The following is a 22,827-nucleotide window of genomic DNA, read 5'->3' on the forward strand; positions in this document are numbered from 1 at the left end:
AAAAGCATTAGAGTCACCTCCAGTTCAATCTGGCACTCAGCACGTGTCTCTCTTTTCATTCACCCTCATGTAAACACTACTGTGCTTCTTGAGATTGCATGTTGAATGGGTTATGTAAGCCACAGAGTGAATGAGTCTCCACTCTCAGACGTCTCTCCAGCTGAACTCTTTCTTGGCTTAATGTGTGCGATGTGCTTAGCCATGTCTATTCTGTCTGCTCTGTGTACACTGGAATCCCACAGAAAAATGGCCAATTAATTCCTGCACCTCTTCGTCATCATGTATCTTCGCTGGTTCTTTCTATATCTCACCACTGAGTTTTTATGGTAACCATGCGTGAGCTTGCTTAGTTCTCCAATCAAAACCTCTTTCTGTCTTTTACCATCTGTGTATTACTGTTCTTCATGAAGTCTTGTTAGTTTAGATTTTCTGAGCCTTGGTTTCCATGCTCTTGTTTTCATTCTCTTGGTTTTGCTCCATGTCAGTGTGTTTAACCTACTAATAAATATCACCCTAAATCAGAAAAAGCTGGGACGGTATGGAAAATGCAAATAAAAAAAAGCAATTATTTCTAAATTTACTTTGACCTGTATTTCATTGCAGACAGTATGAACCCAAAATATTTCATGTTTTATTTGGTCATCTTCATTTCATTTATTAATATGCATCTATTGTTGTGCTTCAGGCCTGTAACACATTCCAAAAAAGTTGAGACAGGGGCAAGTCAGGGCTAGTAATGAAGTTAAACAATTAAATAATGATGTGATTTGAAACGGGTGATGTCAACAGTTGATTGTAGTCATGATTTGGTACAAAATCAGTATCCAAGAAAGGCCTAATCTTTGAGGAGCAAAGATGGGCCGAGGATCTCCAGTTTGTCAACAAATGCATGACAAAATTATTGAAATGTTTAACAACAATGTTCCTCAAAGAAAGATATGAAGGAATTTGGATATTTCACCCTTTACTGTGCAAAATATCATTCAAAGATTCAAGGAATATGGAGGAATTTCAGTGCGTAAAGGGAAAGGGCGCAAGCCTAAGCTGAACACTCGTGATCTCTGATTGCTCAGACGGCACTGTATCAAGAACCGTCATTCATGTATAGCTGATATAACCACAAGGGCTCAGGATTACTTTGGCAAACCTTTGTCAAGCATGACAATACAGAGTTACATCCACAAATGGCAGTTAAAACATTACTGTTCAAAAAGGAAGCTTTATATCAACTGTGTCCAGAACCTCCATTGACTTTTCTGGGCTCTGGGATGGACCATCACATAGTGGAAATGTGCATTGAGATCAGAGGAATCACTCATCTCATTGTCTCGCCGCTTTATTCTGTTCTACAGGGTTGCAGGCAAGCTGGAGCCTATCCCAGCTGACTACGGGCGAAAGGTGGGGTACACCCTGGACAAGTTGCCAGGTCATCACAGGGCTGACACAGAGACACAGACAACCATTCACACTCACATTCACACCTACGCTCAATTTAGAGTCACCAGTTAACCTAACCTGCATGTCTTTGGACTGTGGGGGAAACCGGAGCACCCGGAGGAAACCCACGCGGACACGGGGAGAACATGCAAACTCCGCACAGAAAGGCCCTCGCCGGCCACGGGGCTCGAACCCAGACCTTCTTGCTGTGAGGCGACAGCGCTAACCACTACACCACCGTGCCGCCCACAGAGGAATCACTATTCCAGTTTTTTTTTTTTTTGTAAGAAATAGACGCCATGTGCTCTGGGCCAAAGATGAAAAGGACTATCCAGAATTTTACCAGGAACAAGTCCAAAAGCTAGGGTCTGTCATGCGATGGGGTTGTGTCGCTGCTCTTGGCAAAGGTAACTTACACTTCTGTGAAGACAGCATTAATGCAGAAAAATACATTGAGATTTTGGAGCAAAATATGTTGCCTTCAAGACGACATTTTTTTCCCAGGGATATTTCAACAAGACAATGCAAAATCACATACTGCACACATTACAAAGGCATGGTGTTAGGACTAGGACTGTTTTGGCCTCTAGAGGCCGCTGTTATTTCCTTTTCATGTCGTGTTTATTTTGGCCTCTAGAGGCCGCCACTGTTCCTGTGTTTTGTGTTTGTGTTAATTGCCTAATTATCTTCACCTGTGTCCTTAATTAGTTTGTCTATTTATACCCCTGAGTTCAGTCCTCTTGTCACGGAGTCTTTGTGCTGTTATGTTTATCTCCAGTTTCCTTTGTACTGTGTTTTTTGATCTTCTTAGCGTTTGAATTTTTGCACTTTGCTTTTCTTTTGGATTATACTCTTTGGTTTTTTTTTTGTCTTTTGTTTTGCCCTGTATATAGTGTATATAGTTTAAATAAACCTTTTGATTCTTTTTCTACTTCCGCCTCACGCCTCTGCATTTGAGTCATCCCCCTGGTGGCCTAGTGGGGGTTTGCTGGATTATCACACCAACGAACCAGGTTCGAATCCCAGCAAAACCCTAACAGAAAGACTCCGTCATGACCGACTCAGCAGAGGCTGCTTCAACTGTCTACCCGGCCAACCTTCAGGGAATTATGGCAGCTTTGACACGCTTCGGAGCGACCATGGACGCTCATGGACGTACGCTCACCAGCCAACGTGAGGCCCTCGCTCGCCACGAGGAACTGCTTCAGCAAATTGGGAAAACCCTGGCACAGCTGACATCTCTGCCTGCATCTCCTGCTCCTGATCCAGTTCCTGCTCCTGATCCAGCTCCCACTCCTGCTCCAGTGCCTCCTGCAATGCTGCCTTCTTCACCTCACGAACCCAGCCTTCCTGCACCACAGAGGTATGACGGCAAGCACAGTGAGTGCCGAGAGTTCCTTACCCAGTGTCAACTCACCTTTGAGCTTCAGCCTACCACCTACACTACGGATCGCCGCAAGATTGCCTTTGTGATCACCTTATTAGCTGGTAAGGCGCGAGCCTGGGCTACTGCTATCTGGCAAAGACAGGGACCTGAGTGCTTTGATTTCCAGCTGTTTTCTGAAGAGATGCTTCGGGTCTTCGATCAGGCAGACATCAGTACCGACGCAGCCCAAAAGCTCATGTCCATCCGGCAAGGAGGAAGCGTCGCAGATTACGCCATCTCGTTCCGAACACTCGCAGCAGTAAGTGGATGGAACGAGACTGCCCTGGTGTCAGCCTTCCACCATGGTCTGTCTGACCCCATCAAGGACGGTCTGGCCTCTATTGGATGCCCAAGTGACCTCGAAACCCTCATCTCACATGCTATTCGTCTGGACAACAGGATGAGAGAACGCCACCAAGCCTTGAGCCCCCCCAGCCTCCCTACCTCTACCTGGAGACCATCTACCTCCTTCAGTGACTGTCCAGAACCCATGCAAGTGGGTCGTACTCGCCTGTCCGCATCTGAGAGGGAGCGCAGAAGGAGGGACAAGTGCTGCATCTACTGTGGCAAGCCTGGTCACTTCCGAGCATCATGTCCCGAACTCTTGGGAAAAGGACCGCCCCGTCCAGCCGAGGGAGGGTTGTGACGGGGCCTACCCTCTCTCCCGGACTCCCTGGCCAAGGAATCTACATCCCGGTCTCCATCTCCTGGGGTGAGTCTGTCCACTCTTGTCAAGCTTTGATAGACTCAGGGGCGGCTGGGAACTTTATGGATATTCACTTCGCCCAAAGCATCAATATTCCGACTGCACCTCTTGAAGTCCCACTGTCTGTGTCTGCCCTCGATGGCCAAGCGTTAGGTGATGGAAGAGTCACCCAAGTTACTTCTCCTGTCTTCCTCCAGTCTCAAGGTCACAAGGAAGAAATATCCCTGCACCTGATTCCTTCACCTGAGTTCCCAGTTATTCTAGGCCTTCCTTGGCTTACTCGCCACAACCCTCGCATAGACTGGGTAACAAGCCAGGTTGTGGAATGGGGCCCTGCATGCCATGCCTCTTGTCTGCTCTCTAGCTCTCCTGTGTCTCCTGCCGAGCCCCCTGATCTCACCGAGTTATCTCAAGTTCCCACAGAGTACTGGGATCTCAAGGAGGTATTCAGCAAGAGCAGGGCCGCCGTTCTTCCTCCGCACCGGGCCTACGACTGTGCCATCGACTTGCTCCCTGGGACTACCCCTCCTCGTGGCAGACTGTTTTCACTCTCTCAGCCAGAACGCAAGGCCATGGAGGAATACCTCAAAGATGCCCTGGTCTCTGGGTTTATTCGACCCTCCACTTCACCTGCTGGAGCCGGCTTCTTCTTTGTCGGCAAGAAGGATGGGGGGCTCCGACCATGTATTGATTACAGGGGCCTGAATAAGATCACTGTGCGCAACCGATATCCCCTTCCGCTGATGTCCACAGCTTTCGACCTGCTCCAAGGCGCCACCGTCTTCACCAAGTTGGACCTACGGAACGCATACCACCTCATCCGTATCCGACAGGGAGACGAGTGGAAGACTGCCTTTAACACCCCGTCTGGGCACTACGAATACCAGGTGATGCCCTTCGGACTCACCAACGCACCAGCTGTTTTTCAGGCCCTAATCAACGACGTCTTAAGGGACATGATTAACCTATATGTTTTTGTCTACCTCGACGACATCCTTATCTTTTCCAAGACCGTGCAGGAGCACCGCCACCATGTCCGCCAGGTTCTCCAGAGGCTGCTACAGAACAATCTGTTCGCCAAGGCCCAGAAATGCGAATTTCATGTTCCCGAGGTCTCCTTTCTGGGATTTATTGTACGGACAGGCCAACTCCAAATGGACCCTGCCAAGACCCTGGCCGTCCGGGATTGGCCTACTCCCAAGTCCGTTAAGGAGGTTCAGCGGTTCTTAGGATTCGCTAACTTCTACCGCAAGTTCATCAGGAACTTCAGTTCTGTGGCAGCACCCATGTCTGACCTCACCAAAGGGACAGGTGGATCTTATGGCTGGTCTCCTCAGGCAGAAAAGGCGTTCAAAGACCTCAAGGACCGCTTCTGCACGGCACCCATTCTGGTTCTCCCGGACACCTCCCAACCATTCATCGTGGAGGTGGACGCCTCGGACAGTGGTGTCGGCGCGGTGCTCTCTCAACGTTCGGAAGGAAAGCTGCACCCCTGCGCTTACTTCTCCCACCGCCTGAGTCCTGCTGAGTCCCGGTACGATGTGGGGGATCGAGAACTGCTAGCGGTCAAACTGGCCCTTGAGGAGTGGAGGCACTGGCTGGAGGGAGCACAACATCCATTCCTGGTTTGGACTGACCACAAGAACCTGGAGTACCTCCAGCAAGCCAAGAGACTGAACCCTCGACAGGCTAGGTGGGCCCTGTTTTTCAGTCGGTTTGACTTCACCCTCTCATACCGCCCCGGCTCCAAGAACACCAAACCTGACGCACTGTCCAGACTGTTCTCTGCCACTAACAGGGAGAATGAAGTCGGGCCTATTATCCCTGTGTCCCGGATTGTGTCCCCTGTCCGCTGGGGTATTGAGGAGGCTGTCCGACGAGCCCAACGCCAGGACCCCGGTCCTGGGACGGGGCCACCAGGCCTCTTGTACGTCCCACATCAAGCCCGGGCCAAGGTTCTCCAGTGGGGTCACTCTTCCCCTCTCACCGCCCACCCGGGAGCTCGGAGGACCCTGGACTTCCTGAAAAGACGCTTCTGGTGGCCTAACATGGAGAAGGAAGTAAGGTCATTTGTCCTGTCCTGTGAGGTTTGCACCAGAACCAAGAACCCACGACAGCGTCCCCAGGGTCTCCTGCATCCTCTGACCATTCCCCGGCGTCCCTGGTCCCACGTGGCAGTCGACTTTATCACGGGTCTCCCTGAGTCACAAGGTAACACGGTCATTTTGGTCTTAGTTGACAGATTCTCCAAGGCCTGCCGCTTCATACCACTGTGCAAACTCCCCTCTGCTCTTGAAACTGCGAAACTTTTGTTTAATCATGTCTTCCGAGTCTTTGGTCTTCCACAGGACATCGTCTCAGACCGAGGGCCCCAGTTCTCCTCCCGAGTGTGGCACGGGTTCTGCAAGGTCATCGGAGCCACTGCCAGCCTCTCCTCTGGGTTTCACCCACAGTCCAATGGTCAGACGGAGAGGCTCAACCAGGACCTGGAAACCACCCTGCGAGGCCTGGCTATGGATAACCCGACATCGTGGAGCACCTGGCTGCCATGGGCGGAGTACGCCCACAACACCCTGCAGTCATCGGCCACCAAGCTGTCGCCATTCCAGTGCCAATTCGGGTTCCAGCCACCTCTGTTCCCGGACCAGGAGGAGGACGCGGGGGTGCCCTCGGTCAACCAATATGTGAGACGGTGTCGCAAGACCTGGAGCAAGGTCAGGAAGACCCTCATACAGACCTCCAGAACCAACCAGACTCAGGCCAACCGCCATAGAAGACCTGCACACGCTTTCCGCCCTGGGCAGCGTGTTTGGCTGTCCACTAAGGACCTTCCACTGTGGGTGGAGAACCACAAGCTTGCTCCTCGCTACATTGGCCCCTTCAAGGTGGTGCGCAGGGTGAACCCTGTCTCCTACCGGCTCCAGTTGCCCCGGACTCTGAGGATCAACCCCACTTTCCATGTTTCCCTGTTACGGCCCGTACTGACGTCTACGTATGCCCCTGCCCCTAGGAACCCCCCACCCCCCCGCATCTTCCAGGGGCAGACTGTGTTCACTGTGAATCGCCTGCTTGACTCCCGCCGGGTCCGCGGCGGGTTGCAATATCTGGTGGACTGGGAGGGCTATGGTCCTGAGGAGCGCTGCTGGGTTCCTGCTCGGGATGTCCTTGATAAAGAACTATGTCGGGACTTCCATTCGGCCCATCCGGATCGCCCTGGGAACGTCAGGAGACGCTCCTAGAGGGGGGGGTCCTGTTAGGACTAGGACTGTTTTGGCCTCTAGAGGCCGCTGTTATTTCCTTTTCATGTCGTGTTTATTTTGGCCTCTAGAGGCCGCCACTGTTCCTGTGTTTTGTGTTTGTGTTAATTGCCTAATTATCTTCACCTGTGTCCTTAATTAGTTTGTCTATTTATACCCCTGAGTTCAGTCCTCTTGTCACGGAGTCTTTGTGCTGTTATGTTTATCTCCAGTTTCCTTTGTACTGTGTTTTTTGATCTTCTTAGCGTTTGAATTTTTGCACTTTGCTTTTCTTTTGGATTATACTCTTTGGTTTTTTTTTGTCTTTTGTTTTGCCCTGTATATAGTGTATATAGTTTAAATAAACCTTTTGATTCTTTTTCTACTTCCGCCTCACGCCTCTGCATTTGAGTCATCCCCCTGGTGGCCTAGTGGGGGTTTGCTGGATTATCACACCAACGAACCAGGTTCGAATCCCAGCAAAACCCTAACACATGGCTGTAGAAGAAGAGGGCGTCTGTCCCCAACAGAGAATGTGTGGTGAATTTTGAAATGAAAAATATTGCAACAGTGACGCCATACTGTTGCACACCTTAAGACCTGTTTGGAGGAAGAATGGGACAAAATAACACCTGAAACGTTTCATCACTTGGTGTCTTCAGTCCCTAAACATCTTTTAAGTGTCGTGAGAAGGAAGGTCAACATAATAAAGTGGTAAATGCTTTATTGTTACAACTATTTTTGAAATGTGCTGCAAGAATAAAAATTGCAATATGTATGTATTTTGAAAAAAAAAGTCATGAGGCAAAACATCACGAGGCAAAATGCGCTGTCGTATCGTTTTGAGTGAAATACAAGTCAAAGATTATTTACAAATCATTGTTTTCAGTTTTAATTTCAATTACAACATACCGTCCCAAATTTTTCTGATTTGGGGTTGTATATTCACGAAGTAGACATGCCTCTGATTACTTTGCTGCTTGTGGTCTGAGCCCCATTTGGATCTCTGACTATAATTCATTTATAGCCCATAATAAAGAACATGCTGAGTTTACGCTCTTGCAGAAGCGTGTAACAGAAGTCACAGAAGATGTGGTCATTTTACACTTCGCTCACCGTGAAGGTAGGCACACCGTACGAATAATAAACGTTTTTACCTCAAGGCTGAAGCAGTACTACAAGGCATGACATCAAGGTGTGGTTGAAAACATGGCTCGTTCACAGAGCTAACCCATTCCACATGTTCCTAAATCCAGTATGTCTAAATCTCTAACAAAAGAAACGTTTCTGGCTTTGGTCATCCTTTGGAGAAAACCAGAGAAAATACACAAGCAGCGTAAATTGGTTCAAAGTTGAATGTGAGTGAACTTGGAGGACAGTGCCAAGGCATCAAATCCTGGTGGAAACAATGGCTGAGCTGTAGGTTTTGCCACAACAGCAGTTAATGATAGTTAATTTATTAACAGTTCTATGAAACTATGTAAAATCTCAGTGGATGCAGAAAGGTTTTTTGTTTGTTTTTTTAATTTTATTTTAAAGCTAGACAGCATTTCGATTTCATAAAATTGGTGAAATTTAGTTCCCTCTGAAATTTGATCATTGTGATATGTTTATTTCTGTAATATCTCAAAAAACAGGCCATTCCATGGCTGGGAAGTTATTTAATTTGAGGGGATTCCCGAGCAAATAATGTGCATGAAATCACTCGCTTTGCGCAGTCAAGCAGACAGAAGAAGTCCGTGTGCGCATGCGCAGGTTTACCTTCTTCTTCTTCTTTTGGGTTTTACAGCAGCTGGCATCCACAGTGTTGCATTACTGCCATCTACAAGTTTACCTTTGTCCGTGCACTGACAGTTCCATCATTCTGTCGCTAAACGAACAGCCGATCACACCGAGGTGCTCGCTGACCGCCAATATTTATTAGTTTGGTCCAGCATTTCCTTTCCTTCGTATATAACGTAACGTCTTTTCTTTTCGCTTTCCGTTACTGTAGTCGGTCTTTCACGTTTCATTCGCACACTCACGTCCTCCATTTTCCTCTCTTATTTCAAATTTGTATCCCACAATGCCTTGCGCGAACAGGGAAAGCCTACCATGTGATGCATGATGTAGTATTTTGAATTGGGTCATGATGAAGCAGGAAAAAAATAGCGTAGAATTTAGGGCCATATGGCCCTAAATTAATTAACTGTTCTATTTAAAAAAAAAAAAAAAACTAATAAAATTGGAAGGCTGTGATTCGAATTCAGTAGCTTTCGGTCCACTAAACAGAAATAACTGGGTGTCGGGGAGAATTCTTTTTATGACCTACACTTGAAAAATCTGAAAGGCAGTCTACCTTTAAAAATCCAGATCATCATTAACATTGTTAGCATGATCAAATCAGGATTGACTGGTCAAACCCTACTGCACAGTATTTCTATGTGGTTCTTTGTTGGGATGTACAGTTAGGTCCATATATATTTGGACACTGACACAAATTTTGTTTTTTTACCTGTTTACTGAAACATAATAGTTATATAATGGACATGGACATAGACATAAAGTCCAGACTTTTAGCTTTCATTTGAGGGTATCCACATTAAAATTGGATGAAGGGTTTAGGAGTTTCAGCTCCTTAACATGTGCCACCCTGTTTTTAAAGGGACCAAAAGTAATTGGACAATTGACTCAAAAGCTATTTCATGGGCAGGTGTGGGCAATTCCTTCGTTACATCATTCTCAATTAAGCAGATAAAAGACCTGGAGTTGATTTGAGGTGTGGTGCTTGCATTTGGAAGATTTTGCTGTGAAGAAAACATGCGGTCAAAGGAGCTCTCCATGCAGGTGAAACAAGCCATCCTTAAGCTGCGAAAACAGAAAAAACCCATCTGAGAAATTGCTACAATATTAGGAGTGGCAAAATCTACAGTTTGGTACATCCTGAGAAAGAAAGAAAGAAAGAAAGACAGGAAGAAAGAAAGAAAGAAAGAAAGAAAGAAAGAAAGAACTGGTGAACTCATCAATGCAAAAAGACCTGGACGCCCAGAGAAGACAACAGTGGTGGATGATCGTAGAATAATTTCCATGGTGAAGAGAAACCCCTTCACAACAGCCAACCAAGTGAACAACACTCTCCAGGAGGTAGGCATATCAATATCCAAATCTACCATAAAGAGAAGACTGTATGAAAGTAAATACAGAGGGTTCACTGCACGGTGCAAGCCACTCATAAGCCTCAAGAATAAAAAGGCTAGATTGGACTTTGCTAAAAAACATCTAAAAAAGCCAGTACAGTTCTGGAAGAACATTCTTTGGACAGATGAAACCAAGATCAACCTCTACCAGAATGATGGAAAGAAAAAAGTATGGCGAAGGCGTGGTACAGCTCATGATCCAAAGCATACCACATCATCTGTAAAACACGGCGGAGGCAGTGTGATGGCTTGGGCATGCATGGCTGACAGTGGCACTGGGTCACTAGTGTTTATTGATGATGTGACACAGGACAGAAGCAGCCGGATGAATTCTGAGGTATTCAGAGACATACTGTGTGCTCAAATCCAGCCAAACCGATTGGTCGGCGTTTCATAATACAGATGGACAGTGACCCAAAACATAAAGCCAAAGCAACCCAGGAGTTTATTAAAGCAAAGAAGTGGAATATTCTTGAATGGCCAAGTCAGTCACCTGATCTCAACCCAATTGAGCATGCATTTCACTTGTTAAAGACTAAACTTCAGACAGAAAGGCCCACAAACAAACAGCAACTGAAAACCGCTGCAGTAAAGGCCTGGCAGAGCATTAAAAAGGAGGAAACACAGCGTCTGGTGATGTCCATGAGTTCAAGACTTCAGGCAGTCGTTGCCAACAAAGGGTTTTCAACCAAGTATTAGAAATGAAAATTTTATTTACAGTTATTTAATTTGTCCAATTACTTTTGAGCCCCTGAAATGAAGGGATTGTGTTTAAAAAATGCTTTAGTTCCTCACATTTTTATGCAATCATTTTGTTCAACCCACTGAATTAAAGCTGAAAGTCTGAACTTCAACTGCATCTGAATTGTTTTGTTCAAAATTCATTGTGGTTATGTACAGAAACAAAATTAGAAAAATGTTGTCTCTGTCCAAATATTTATGGACCTAACTGTATTTGCAAGCACTGCAGTCTTGATAACGAAGTTAAAAATGGGGCTAAATCCAAATCATACACCTTGTTTGAGTGGATTGTGTACAAGAATGAACTGGCAGAGGCCTGGTTGCTGGAAGTGATTGCGGGTTTAAGGGCGGCAATTTTGTAAATTGAATCAAAAGGTTCAAACAAGTCAAAGCAAGGAGCTATAGAGTCACAGAAGTGTAAAGCATTCTGGATATCTGGACCCACAATCAAAAAGAGAAAAAAGTTAGTGCTAAATCTGTATTCTTTATGTTTGATGAATTTTTGTGATTTCTATGCACACTTGGCAAATGTTGGCTTGAGTCAAAGAGTTTTACAAGTATGTTTTCAGCTCTACAAAACTCTCAGCCAATGCTTTTAAGTGAAACCAAAACAAGACCCAGAAAATGAACCCAAAGTGTCAAATTTGCTATGATTTAGACTCACACAATAAGAGATCCGAAAGTGCTCTAAAATTGCTCAGCTAAAGAACTGACGACATGTGGTCCATTAGAGCTTTGACACTTTTGCCTCTTTTCCACCAAAGCAGTTCCAGGGCTGGTTCAGGGCCAGTGCTTAGTTTGGAACCAGGTTTTCTGTTTCCACTGACAAAGAACTGGCTCTGGAGCCAGAAAAACCAGTTCCAGGCTAGCACCAACTCTTTGCTGGGCCAGAGGAAAGAACCGCTTACGTCACCGGGGGGGCGCGGAGTTGTTAAGACCAACAACAATAGCAAGACCGCGAAAGGTCGCCATTTTTAAATAAGGGACGAGATATCATGGATGCAGTAAAGCAGCAGTCATCCATTATTGTTGTTGTTGTTGCTGCTTCTTCTTCTTCTTCTTCGTGTTGTTGTTGCTTCGATGTTCGCGTCAAGGTTTATGCAAACGCAGCGACGTAACTGACATATACAGTGACGTAATGACGTGGCTCCCCTTAGCACCCCGAGCTATGGAAAAGCAAACTGGTTCTCAGCTGGCTCACAAGTTGAACGAGTTGTGAACCAGCACCGGCACTGACCCCGAACCAGCCCTGGAACTGATTTGGTGGAAAAGGGGTATTTGAGCTTCAGGGAAAATCTCAGAGGTTACGATTCCGAGCTAGTGATCAAGCGACTAATAAAATAAAAAACAAACAAACAAAAAAGCCTTCCTTTGTACTCTTGAGCTTGAACTGCATGCATCATGCCTTGATTGCAAGACTCTGAATAAAAGTTTCCCCTAAATTAGTGTCCATAAATTCATTCAAGCCAAAGGTGTAGCAGATTCTATGGTAGATCTAAAGTACAAGAAGAGGTCACTCACAGTCAGCCAATTACTCCTTCCAGACAGCATAGAGACCCAATTAGCTATAGTTTTACAGCTCCACTGCAATAACATCACTGAACAGATGTTTACACCAGTAGCGCCTTTTTAATGACAGATGGTATTAAAATATCCAATCAAGTTCCTGCATACCCACATGCTTACAGAACAACTTGAGGTCAAGCGGTGCTACCTTGGACGAGTAGGCGTGTGGTGTGGATGGCCTCTCCCTGCACGCTGTAGGCCCTGCACGTGTATGCTCCTCTGTCCTGCCGGCTGATGGACAACACCGTCAGACTGCCGTCGCTCACCTGTTGAAACAAAAAAAGACGTATCATCATGATTTATACAGCAAACTTGCTAGCGTACAAACTTCAATCAACACGCTACTCTGAATATGTCTTACCTTCTGTGATTGCTACACCCATACTTCTAAGTAAACTCATTAGTTAATGCCACCATTTCCCATTCAGTGTAAAAATGTAGAGTGTTGGGTACTTTAAAGGGAAAATGAAGTCATTTTTAAACTTGCTTTATTTCTTAATTAACGTGTTATTCAATTACGTTTTCGGTTTCATTAACTTTATATCGTGACGCGTATTGGCATATTGAATGTAGTTTGTTTGGTCCAAGGCAGACGTCGCTTATCCGCGTGATCTTCACGAGACTTGTGCGAGACTTCAAATGTGAAGTGTCAGCGCCGCCATTTTGAAAACTGTTTACACAGCGGCCAGATAGCCATATCATTCCAATTTAGATTAATTTCGAGATTTGCCAGCTTCATCAGTGATGGAGTGTCAGTCCTGCACGCTGTGGCGCGTGCACCTGAAGGCGCGGCGAGTGGACTCCAGCACGCGCGCCGTGAACAAGGCGCACCTGAGCTCAATTAAGGAACTGTGAGTTTGCCTATTTAAGGACTGTGCTGATGTGTTTGCATCGTGAAGCATTACGATACGCATGTACGCATTACTGAGCCTATCTGCCCGTTGTCTTGATTTCCTGTTTCACGATCCTTGTGCCTGTTTCTCGTTCTTGTCCTCGCTTAGCCTTTGATGCACTGTTTGCTCCTCGACCGACCCTTTTGCCTGTATTCTCGTTTTTGATCTAGCCTGCAGTTTTGGATTGTTTGCCTGTGTATATATTGTCTCGCTGTATATATATTCTGCACTTTATTAAACTGTATACTTCTGCACATACATCCGCCTCCCTCACGTACGTGACATGGAGATTATTCCATACGACTTCAAACCAACGTGGAGTAGAGAAGAGTTGGAAAGATGACAGGATAAGGACTAGTCCGTCGCGCTGGTATTAACGTCATTACTGTCGCACAATTAAAACGTGCCAGATCAGGCGGCTGGTGGGTTTTCAAAATAATAAATACATGCATGTATTTTTGTGATAAATACATATCATACTGAGCACATTTCCCAAATAATCCTCACTAAGGTTTTGGACAGCACTACAAAATGGTGTCCCCACTATATAGTGCCCTATATATTGAGTAAGGAGCGATTTTGGACAAAGGAAAAACTTCCGGTTTGATTACATCAGCATTCGAAGGAGGGCGAGCGCGTCTTTTGACAGCGTTGGCAGATGTTGGTCACTTTGATTTCCGCTGTACGTTTTACTTCCGTCCTATGAAGTCTCGTACAGGTCTCAGCAAATCTCGTTTATGGCCATTGCTTTGACATATGGACTGATATATTACAGAGCATATTTCAAACACTCATAACTTGCTATAGCTGTGACAAAATAGCTGTCACAAATGCATTCCTATATTTTATAAAATGAGATAAATAGAATTTTGATAATAAAAAAAATTGCCTTCAGTTACCCTTTAAGTAATTAACATTCAACACTTTAGTTAAGAACAACCATCCAAATAGTTGCCTTCAGCATTTCTTCTTCAGAATTAATTTGTGCTAGCAGCGCTGGGGCAAATTGTTACTCTCACTCAGGATCTTTCTACTTTCTTCTTATTATTATTATTATTGTTCTCCAACATTTTTAGGGTGCTATTTCTCCCTCAGTTTTCAACCAATCATCACCAAGTTTCACATGAAGAATAACTCCGGGCTAAATTACACTGCTATGACTTTTGGTGCTGATCTGGATCACTGATCCAGAACGAGCCATGAAAAACTGTATTTTTTTCAATCACTTATAACTCTGTCAATTTTCATGATTTTTCAATCAGTTTTTTTTTTTTAATTTTGCTCAGGACGACAGGGCGCAACTTTTCCTCACTAAGTGTCATTATCTATCTCCTACCATTCCGGATCTATAGGGTAGAGTAACCAGACACCCTGGTTTGTAACAGCTAGCAGAAATTACTGTGACTTTAGTCACAATCTCCTTACAATTACAATTATACCATAATCTTAGCATATACTAAAATGTCTGATGCAACACGCAAGAAAATGAGTAGGAATGCATCAATACCGATACTGGCATTAGGTATCGATCCGATACTGTGCTTCAATATCAATGCTCCAATATCAACATTCAATACCACATGATAATATACGTTGTATGACATAAGCCGAGGGTACATTGTAATGCTACTGAACAGATGACACAAAATGACAGAGATATTTCATGGACATATTTCATGATTATTGATGGCAATCAAAGCAAAGCCAATCACAGTGACACTATCTAATCATGTATGCGGAAGATGGCAAACGGCACTTTCCTTAAAGGGGACGTATTATGAAAAAGTCACTTTTTCAGTACTTGTGGCATACATTTGGGTATCTGGAGTGCCCACCAACCTACAAACTCTGAAATAAGACAGCCCAGTCAGTTTCTTTTGGGCTGCCTATTTTACAACGCATGTGCTTCAACAAGTAGTTCAGATTTGGCTCCCGTTTCTTTGTCACATTAGAATTACACCGCCCCCTCATCTGAATATCTCCACTCACGGCTTGAGAACTGCCTTTGTGAATGAATATTCATGAGGAAAGTGCTACCTGATTGGCTGGTGGAAGTAGGGGTGGAGTGAGCAGTGGCTCATTACCATTTAACGGAACAGGTACTCAAATCAGCTGTTTTGAACAGGGCTGTTTAGACAGGGTTTGAAGAGAGCTGTGGTGTTTTATCCTTGTAGCATTTTGACTAAAGCACGTCACAGATATTTCATTAAGATCTCAGTGAGCTGTGTCAGTGTTGCCAGATTGGGCGGGTGCCCGCCCAATTGGGCGTCTTTTGACTGCCTCGGACGGGCAGAAAAAGCCTTGGGCGGGCAAATAAAATTTGGGCTGCTTTCAACAAGTTTGGGCGGGGGGTTTTGTTCTCATGCCAGCCATACATTTTATTCAATAAATAAACAAATCAAATAAATTGTGTTCCTATCCATATACACACAATCACACACAGCAGGCGACCGATATGGCCACCATATGGAGGCAGCCTACGTGAGATAAAATGATACATTTTAGAACGTTTCTATAGTTATAGCTAAGCGCAGCTACGCAACCATTTTTAAACTAGCCAGCATGTCGTCCAAGTGGGGAAAATATAAAAAACATTATCGAAAGGAGTGGGAATCTGACGAGGCTTTGAAAGCATGGATTGCACCTGTCCTGAAAGATCTGTCCAAGGCATGGTGGAAGTACTGCAAAAGCGAGATCCGAGCTCAACTAGGCGACCTTAAAGACCACGCAGATACCTCTCACCTCAAGACGCTGACCTGGGCACCACATTTCAGGAAGAGCTCAGCGCGAGCGCACTGCCCCCTGAAATGAAAGAAACCATCTCCGCGCGGTGCTTTGTGTTCATCAAAGAACTTTTGGTGCAATACCAAATGCGCTTAACTGACTCACTGGATATGCTGCGGCAAATGGAGCTGCTCTCCCCTAAGTCAGTTATGTCCACCATGGACAGACCAAGGGTGAGGGAGTTACCAATGGAATTTTTCACGTGCGCCATTGACACCTTGGAGTGCCAGTGGAGAAATGTCACATCAGCTGGTTTTTCAGGCGACCAGGCCATTGACACGTTTTGGATGGAGATCGAAGCGTTCAAAGACGCAGGGGGGAATGCATGTTTTCAAGATCTTGCATTGGGTGCCATCCGACTGCTGTCTTTGCCCATATCCAATGCACACGTCGAGAGAGCGTTTTCCCAAGTTGCGCTCTTGAAAGACAATACAAGAAATCGTATGGGACTCTCTCTCCTGTCCAGTCTCATGGAGGTCCGCTCCGGCCTGTCCAGGAATGGATGGACGTCCGCTACCTTCAGACCTCCCCAGCAGCTGTTGGAGAGGTTTAATTCTTCGATGTACGAGTAACAGCTGATGATGATGGTAATGTGCTGTTCTGAATATGTAGCCTGTGTTTATGCGTAAAGAAGATGGTAGGCCTAATGCGCTGTTTTTGTTCTGAATTATAGCCTGTGTTTATGCGTAAAGAAAACTTATGGCCAGTTACAATATCTGATTCATTCATTAATGCCATAATGCCTTTTAATTAATTAATGTAAAAAGCCATATACTATAGGCTACGTTACATGTGCTTATATGGCTAGGTTTTTTTTCTATCCTGATTGTTGTGAGATTGTGGTTTCAACACTCAAACCTGGGAATGAGTGGGCCTATGTCGTGAGTGTATGTTTTTCACATGTTCTGTGTCACTGTCACTGTCATTTATCTGTGATAAAATACCATTTTACATTTGGGCTAATACATTTAATACTGTAAATGCTTTTAAACGCACGTTTATTCAAATATTAAATGTTTTCGTGTGAAAAAACGTTGTTGGGCGGTTTTTTGCTTAAGTGGGTGGGTTTTAGAACGTGATTGGGCGGAAATCGCTCAACCAAATCTGGCAACACTGGTACTATTCTGCAATGTGACAAATGCACTTCCTTTCTTACTATGATCTACACATTGCTCACAAGTGCAATTCACGGAATTTAATCCTTATTTTTAATGACCACGTTCACGCATACAACTTCTCTGCGAAGCTCAGGCCAGCCACCCTAATGCTCTCTATTTAAAACCCTGTTTAAACACCATAACACTGTAAACATAAAACTCAGCTGGAGGTGCTCACTAGCAGCACACAACAAAAAGCAATATAAACAGCTTGAAATAAAATTGATTGATTAAAGGTAGACTGCCTTTCAGATTTTTCAAGTGTAGGTCATAAAAAGAATTTCCCCAATTATTTTTGTTTGGTGGACTAAAAGCTACTGAATTTGAATCACAGACTTCCAATTTTATTCGTTTTTTTTCATTGAACAATTAATGAATTCTCCGCTATTTTTTTCTGCTTCACCCTGACCCAATTCAAGATACTACATCATGCATCACGTGGTGGGATTTACTAAGAAAGTTCACAATTTCAGTTTTAGTATCAGTATCAGTACTAGTACTGATGAGTACCAAAAAACATGGACTCTGAAAAAACAAAACAAAACAAATGGTATCATGAGAAAGGTGAAAACAGAAGCAGATACAACAGATAAACACAATGCCACATGTCAGCAAAGCATTTAATAAACTGCACTACCCAAAACACCAAGCATTGTTGTTATTTCATGACTCAGAAAGAGAGCAAAGGAATGGAGACGACGTAGGAGAGATCAAATAAACCAGGCCACTCCACCAGGGACTTAAAGATCAATGTGCTCCTGTTTTCTTTCTTACACCCACAGATACACCAAACCCATTTTATTATAGCACCGTCAAGCTGCTACCAGTACCTAAGTACAATATCTTTATGACTATCATACATACTCGAGTGTCTTCCACTGGAGCAGCTGAATTGGTCCCAGTAGTGTTCCCTGGAGAACACTCGCACATGTCCCAATATCAAGTAATAAAAAGAACACTTATTAGCATGACCTTACCTCTCTGGAATGAAATTAGTCATACAACTATTAACTTTACAGAAGAATTAATAAAGCATGCCTTTTGAGATTCTCAGTGACTAAGAGGTCCGGCAGATACCGCCATCGTTATTTAATACTGAAAGTTTCTAGCGTGCTGGAAATGAGATTTAAATGATGACTTTATACTGTAGAAGCTTCTTGATGGTCCAGATGCCTCTTATGCCCCGAAAGCAGAAGGAAACTCTCTGAGAAGTTTAGTTCACGTCTAAAGCCTTTGTATTTCAGTTCTACGGTATACAGTATGAATTAAACAATGGTACACAGTGGTCCTCCATAGCAAATAGCACAGATAATATCTGATTTTACAGAGTGATTCATGAAAGTAACATAAGCAGTGATTTGAGTATAAACAATGAATCAGCTTCAGCGAGATGAATGCAAGCTCTCATACATTACTCCATTATTTACATGTCATATGCATACAACATGCCCCAAATTACACTCGTTAACATCTAATTTACATGAAACACATTCTAATTTAGGATAAGTGTTGTGACAGTGAGTGAATAAAAGGAAAGCATTCACCAGACTACAAGTATACATTTTACTGAAGCGGAGTTTGAGGTGCTTGTGTCTGATGTTGCTACAAATAAAAATATTCTTTTCCAAATTTAAAAAAAAAAATTGAAATAAAATCAAGTCAGCTGTTAACACAAGTTCAACAGATAAAAAGATAGTCCGATGTTTGTCTTTTTATCATATATACAGTGGTGTGAAAAAGTGTTTGCCCCCTTCCTGATTTCTTATTTTTTTGCATGTTTGTCAGACTTACAGTTAGGTCCATAAATATTTGGACAGAGACAACATTTTTCTAATTTTGGTTCTGTACATAACCACAATGAATTTTGAACAAAACAATTCAGATGCAGTTGAAGTTCAGACTTTCAGCTTTAATTCAGTGGGTTGAACAAAATGATTGCATACAAATGTGAGGAACTAAAGCATTTTTAAACACAATCCCTTCATTTCAAAAGTAATTGGACAAATTAAATAATTGTAAATAAAATGTTCATTTCTAATACTTGGTTGAAAACCCTTTGTTGGCAATGACTGCCTGAAGTCTTGAACTCATGGACGTCACCAGACGCTGTGTTTCCTCCTTTTTAATGCTCTGCCAGGCCTTTACTGCAGCGGTTTTCAGTTGCTGCCTGTTTGTGGGCCTTTCTGTCTGAAGTTTAGTCTTTAACAAGTGAAATGCAGGCTCAATTGGGTTGAGATCAGGTGACTGACTTGGCCATTCAAGAATATTCCACTTCTTTGCTTTAATAAACTCCTGGGTTGCTTTGGCTTTATGTTCTGGGTCATTGTCCATCTGTATTATGAAACGCTGACCAATCAGTTTGGCTGCATTTGGCTGGATTTGAGCACACAGTACGTCTCTGAATACCTCAGAATTCATCCAGCTGCTTCCGTCCTGTGTCACATCATCAATAAACACTAGTGACCCAGTGCCACTGGCAGCCATGCATGCCCAAGCCATCACACTGCCTCTGCCATGTTTTACAGATGATGTGGTATGCTTTGGATCATGAGCTGTACCACGCCTTCACCATACTTTTTTCTTTCCATCATTCTGGTAGAGGTTGATCTTGGTTTCATCTGTCCAAAGAATGTTCTTCCAGAACTGTGCTGGCTTTTTTAGATGTTTTTTAGCAAAGTCCAATCTAGCCTTTTTATTCTTGAAGCTTATGAGTGGCTTGCGCCGTGCAGTGAACCCTCTGTATTTACTTTCATGCAGTCTTCTCTTTATGGTAGATTTGGATATTGATATGCCTACCTCCTGGAGAGTGTTGTTCACTTGGTTGGCTGTTGTGAAGGGGTTTCTCTTCACCATGGAAATTATTGTGCGATCATCCACCACTGTTGACTTCTGTTGGTGTCCAGGTCTTTTTGCATTGATGAGTTCACCAGTGCTTTTTTTCTTTCTCAGGATGTACCAAACTGTAGATTTTGCCACTCCTAATATTGTAGCAATTTCTCGGATGTTTTTTTTTCTGTTTTCGCAGCTTAAGGATGGCTTGTTTCACCTGCATGGAGAGCTCCTTTGACCGCATGTTTTCTTCACAGCAAAATCCTCCAAATGCAAGCACCACACCTCAAATCAACTCCAGGCCTTTTATCTGCTTAATTGAGAATGACATAACGAAGGAATTGCCCACACCTGCCCATGAAATAGCCTTTGGGTCAACTGTCCAATTACTTTTGGTCCCTTTAAAAACAGGGTGGCACATGTTAAGGAGCTGAAACTCCTAAACCCTTCATCCAATTTTAATGTGGATACTGATACTAGATTACAATCTAGTATCAAAGGGGGGTTTAAGATCAAAGGGGGGTTTAGACTTTATGATACTAGATTACAATCTAGTATCATAAAGTCTAACAATCCTAAATCATGTGTAGCTATAAAACTAACTTAAATCATGGCTTTAAATCTAACAATCACCCTCAAATGAAAGCTGAAAGTCGGGACTTTATGTCCATATCCATTATATAACTATAACCTGAATATGTTTCAGTAAACAGGTAAAAAAAAAAAAAAATGTGTCAGTGTCCAAATATCTATGGACCTAACTGTAAATGTTTCAGATCATCAGACAAATTTAAATATTAGACAAAGATAGCACAAGTAAACACAAAATGCAGTTTTTAAATGAAGGCTTTTATTATTAAGGGAAAAAAATCAAAACCTACATGACCCTGTGTGAAAAAGTGATTGCCCCCTAAACCTAATAACTGGTTGGGCCACCCTTAGCAGCAATAGCTGCAGTCAAGTGTTTGCGATAACTGGCAATGAGTCTTTTACAGCTCTGTGGAGGAATTTTGGCCCACTCATCTTTGCAGAATTGTTGTACGTAATTCAGCCACATTGGAGGGTTTTCGAGCATGAGCCGCCTTTTTAAGGTCATGCCACAGCATCTCAATCGGATTCAGGTCAGGACTTTGACTAGGCCACTCCAAAGTCTTCATTTTGTTTTTCTTAAGCCATTCAGAGGTGGACTTGCTGGTGTGTTTTGGATCATTGTCCTGCTGCAGAACCCAAGTGTGCTTCAGCCTGAGGTCACGAACAGATGGCTGGACATTCTCCTTCAGGATTTTTTGGTGGACAGCAGAATTCATGGCTCCATTTACCACAGCAAGTCTTCCAGGTCCTGAAGCAGCAAAACAGCCCCAGACCATCACACTACCACCACCATATTTTGCTTTTGGTATGATATTCCTTTTCTGAAATGCTGTGTTACTTTTACGCCAGATGTAATGGGACATACACCTTCCAAAAAGTTCAACTTTTGTCTCGTCAGTCCACAGAGTATTTTCCCAAAAGTCTTACGGATCATCAAGATGTTTTCTGGCAAAACTGAGACGAGCCTTTATGTTCTTTTTGCTCACCAGTGGTTTTCGTCTTGGAACTCTGCCATGCAGGCCATTTTTGCCCAGTCTCTTTCTTATGGTAGAGTCATGAACACTGACCTTAACTGAGGCAAGTGAGGCCTGCAGTTCTTTGGATGTTATTGTGGGGTCTTTTGTGACCTCTTGGATGAGTTGTCGCTGCGCTCTTGGGGTAATTTTGGTCGGCCAGGAAGGTTCAGCACTATTCCATGTTGTCGCTACTTGTGGATAATGGCTCTCACTGTGGTTCGCTGGAGTCCCAAAGCTTTAGAAATGGCTTTATAACCTTTTCCAGACTTATAGATCTCAATTGCTTTGTTTCTCATTTGTTCCTGAATTTCTTTGGATCGCAGCATGATGTCTAGATTTTGAAGATCTTTTGGTCTACTTCACTTTGTCAGGCAGGTCCTATTTAAGTGATTTCTTGATTGAGAACAGGTGTGGCAGTAATCAGGCCTGGGTGTGGCTAGAGAAATTGAACTCAGCTTTCCAAAGATGCAATAAACCACAGTTAATTTATGTTTTAAGGGGGGGGGGCACAATCACTTTTTCACACAGGGTCATTTAGGTTTGGATTTTTTTCCCCTTAATAATAAAAACCTTCATTTAAAAACTGCATTTTTTGTTTACTTGTGTTATCTTTGTCTAATATTTACATTTGTTTGATGATCTGAAACATTTAAGTCTGACAAACATGCAAAAAAATAAGAAATCAGAAAGGGGGCAAACACTTTCTCACAGTACTGTATATAGTAGTTAAATACTGACTACTTTCACATTACCCATAATGCCTTGTGGGGTAACCAGGCGCTATATTTGTTTACTAAGTCAAATATCCTCAGTCATTTCATTGAATTCACATGGGGAAAAATTACTTTTCCTGATTTAAAGTTTTATAGAATCCCTAAAAAGGCGAAGCGTCGAAAAGTGTGATTAGACAGAATTCGCCGTCAAAATTTTACACCGACGGGCAACACGCGACTGTGCTCTACACACTTCAGTGGTGGAGTAAAGTCTGATGATCCGAGTCACGAAGCCGACAACCCGTCTGTCTTTGTGTTTAGTCATAAAAAATGCGAAAACCGAAAAACAAGGACAAGTCAAAGAACTGGAAAGGACGACTTTACTAAAGGATCATCTCCCAAAACAAAGCACAAACGATGCAGTGTATGTAAGCTTACATGTCCTTCCCCTTTTAGTGTTTATGTAGGTAGATCGAATGTCGTATTTGACCCTGTAGTCCTAACAGCTTCCTCTGACAGCCCAAAGATCGTCGTAATCTGGTAGCGTATGAGCTCG

General features: G+C 43.6%; 1 protein-coding gene across 1 annotated transcript in view; it reads right to left on the reverse strand.

Annotated features, from left to right (window-relative positions):
• igsf9bb (immunoglobulin superfamily, member 9Bb) overlaps window positions 1–22,827 on the reverse strand; it is a 296,709-nt gene that overhangs the window by 108,890 nt on the left and 164,992 nt on the right. The window contains exon 5 of the mRNA XM_060936153.1: window positions 12,437–12,554. Coding sequence (XP_060792136.1) covers window positions 12,437–12,554 — 118 coding nt within the window. The remainder of the gene's footprint in view (window positions 1–12,436; window positions 12,555–22,827) is intronic.

Source organism: Neoarius graeffei, chromosome 12 (assembly GCF_027579695.1).
Source record: "Neoarius graeffei isolate fNeoGra1 chromosome 12, fNeoGra1.pri, whole genome shotgun sequence".
Classification (NCBI taxonomy): domain Eukaryota; kingdom Metazoa; phylum Chordata; class Actinopteri; order Siluriformes; family Ariidae; genus Neoarius; species Neoarius graeffei.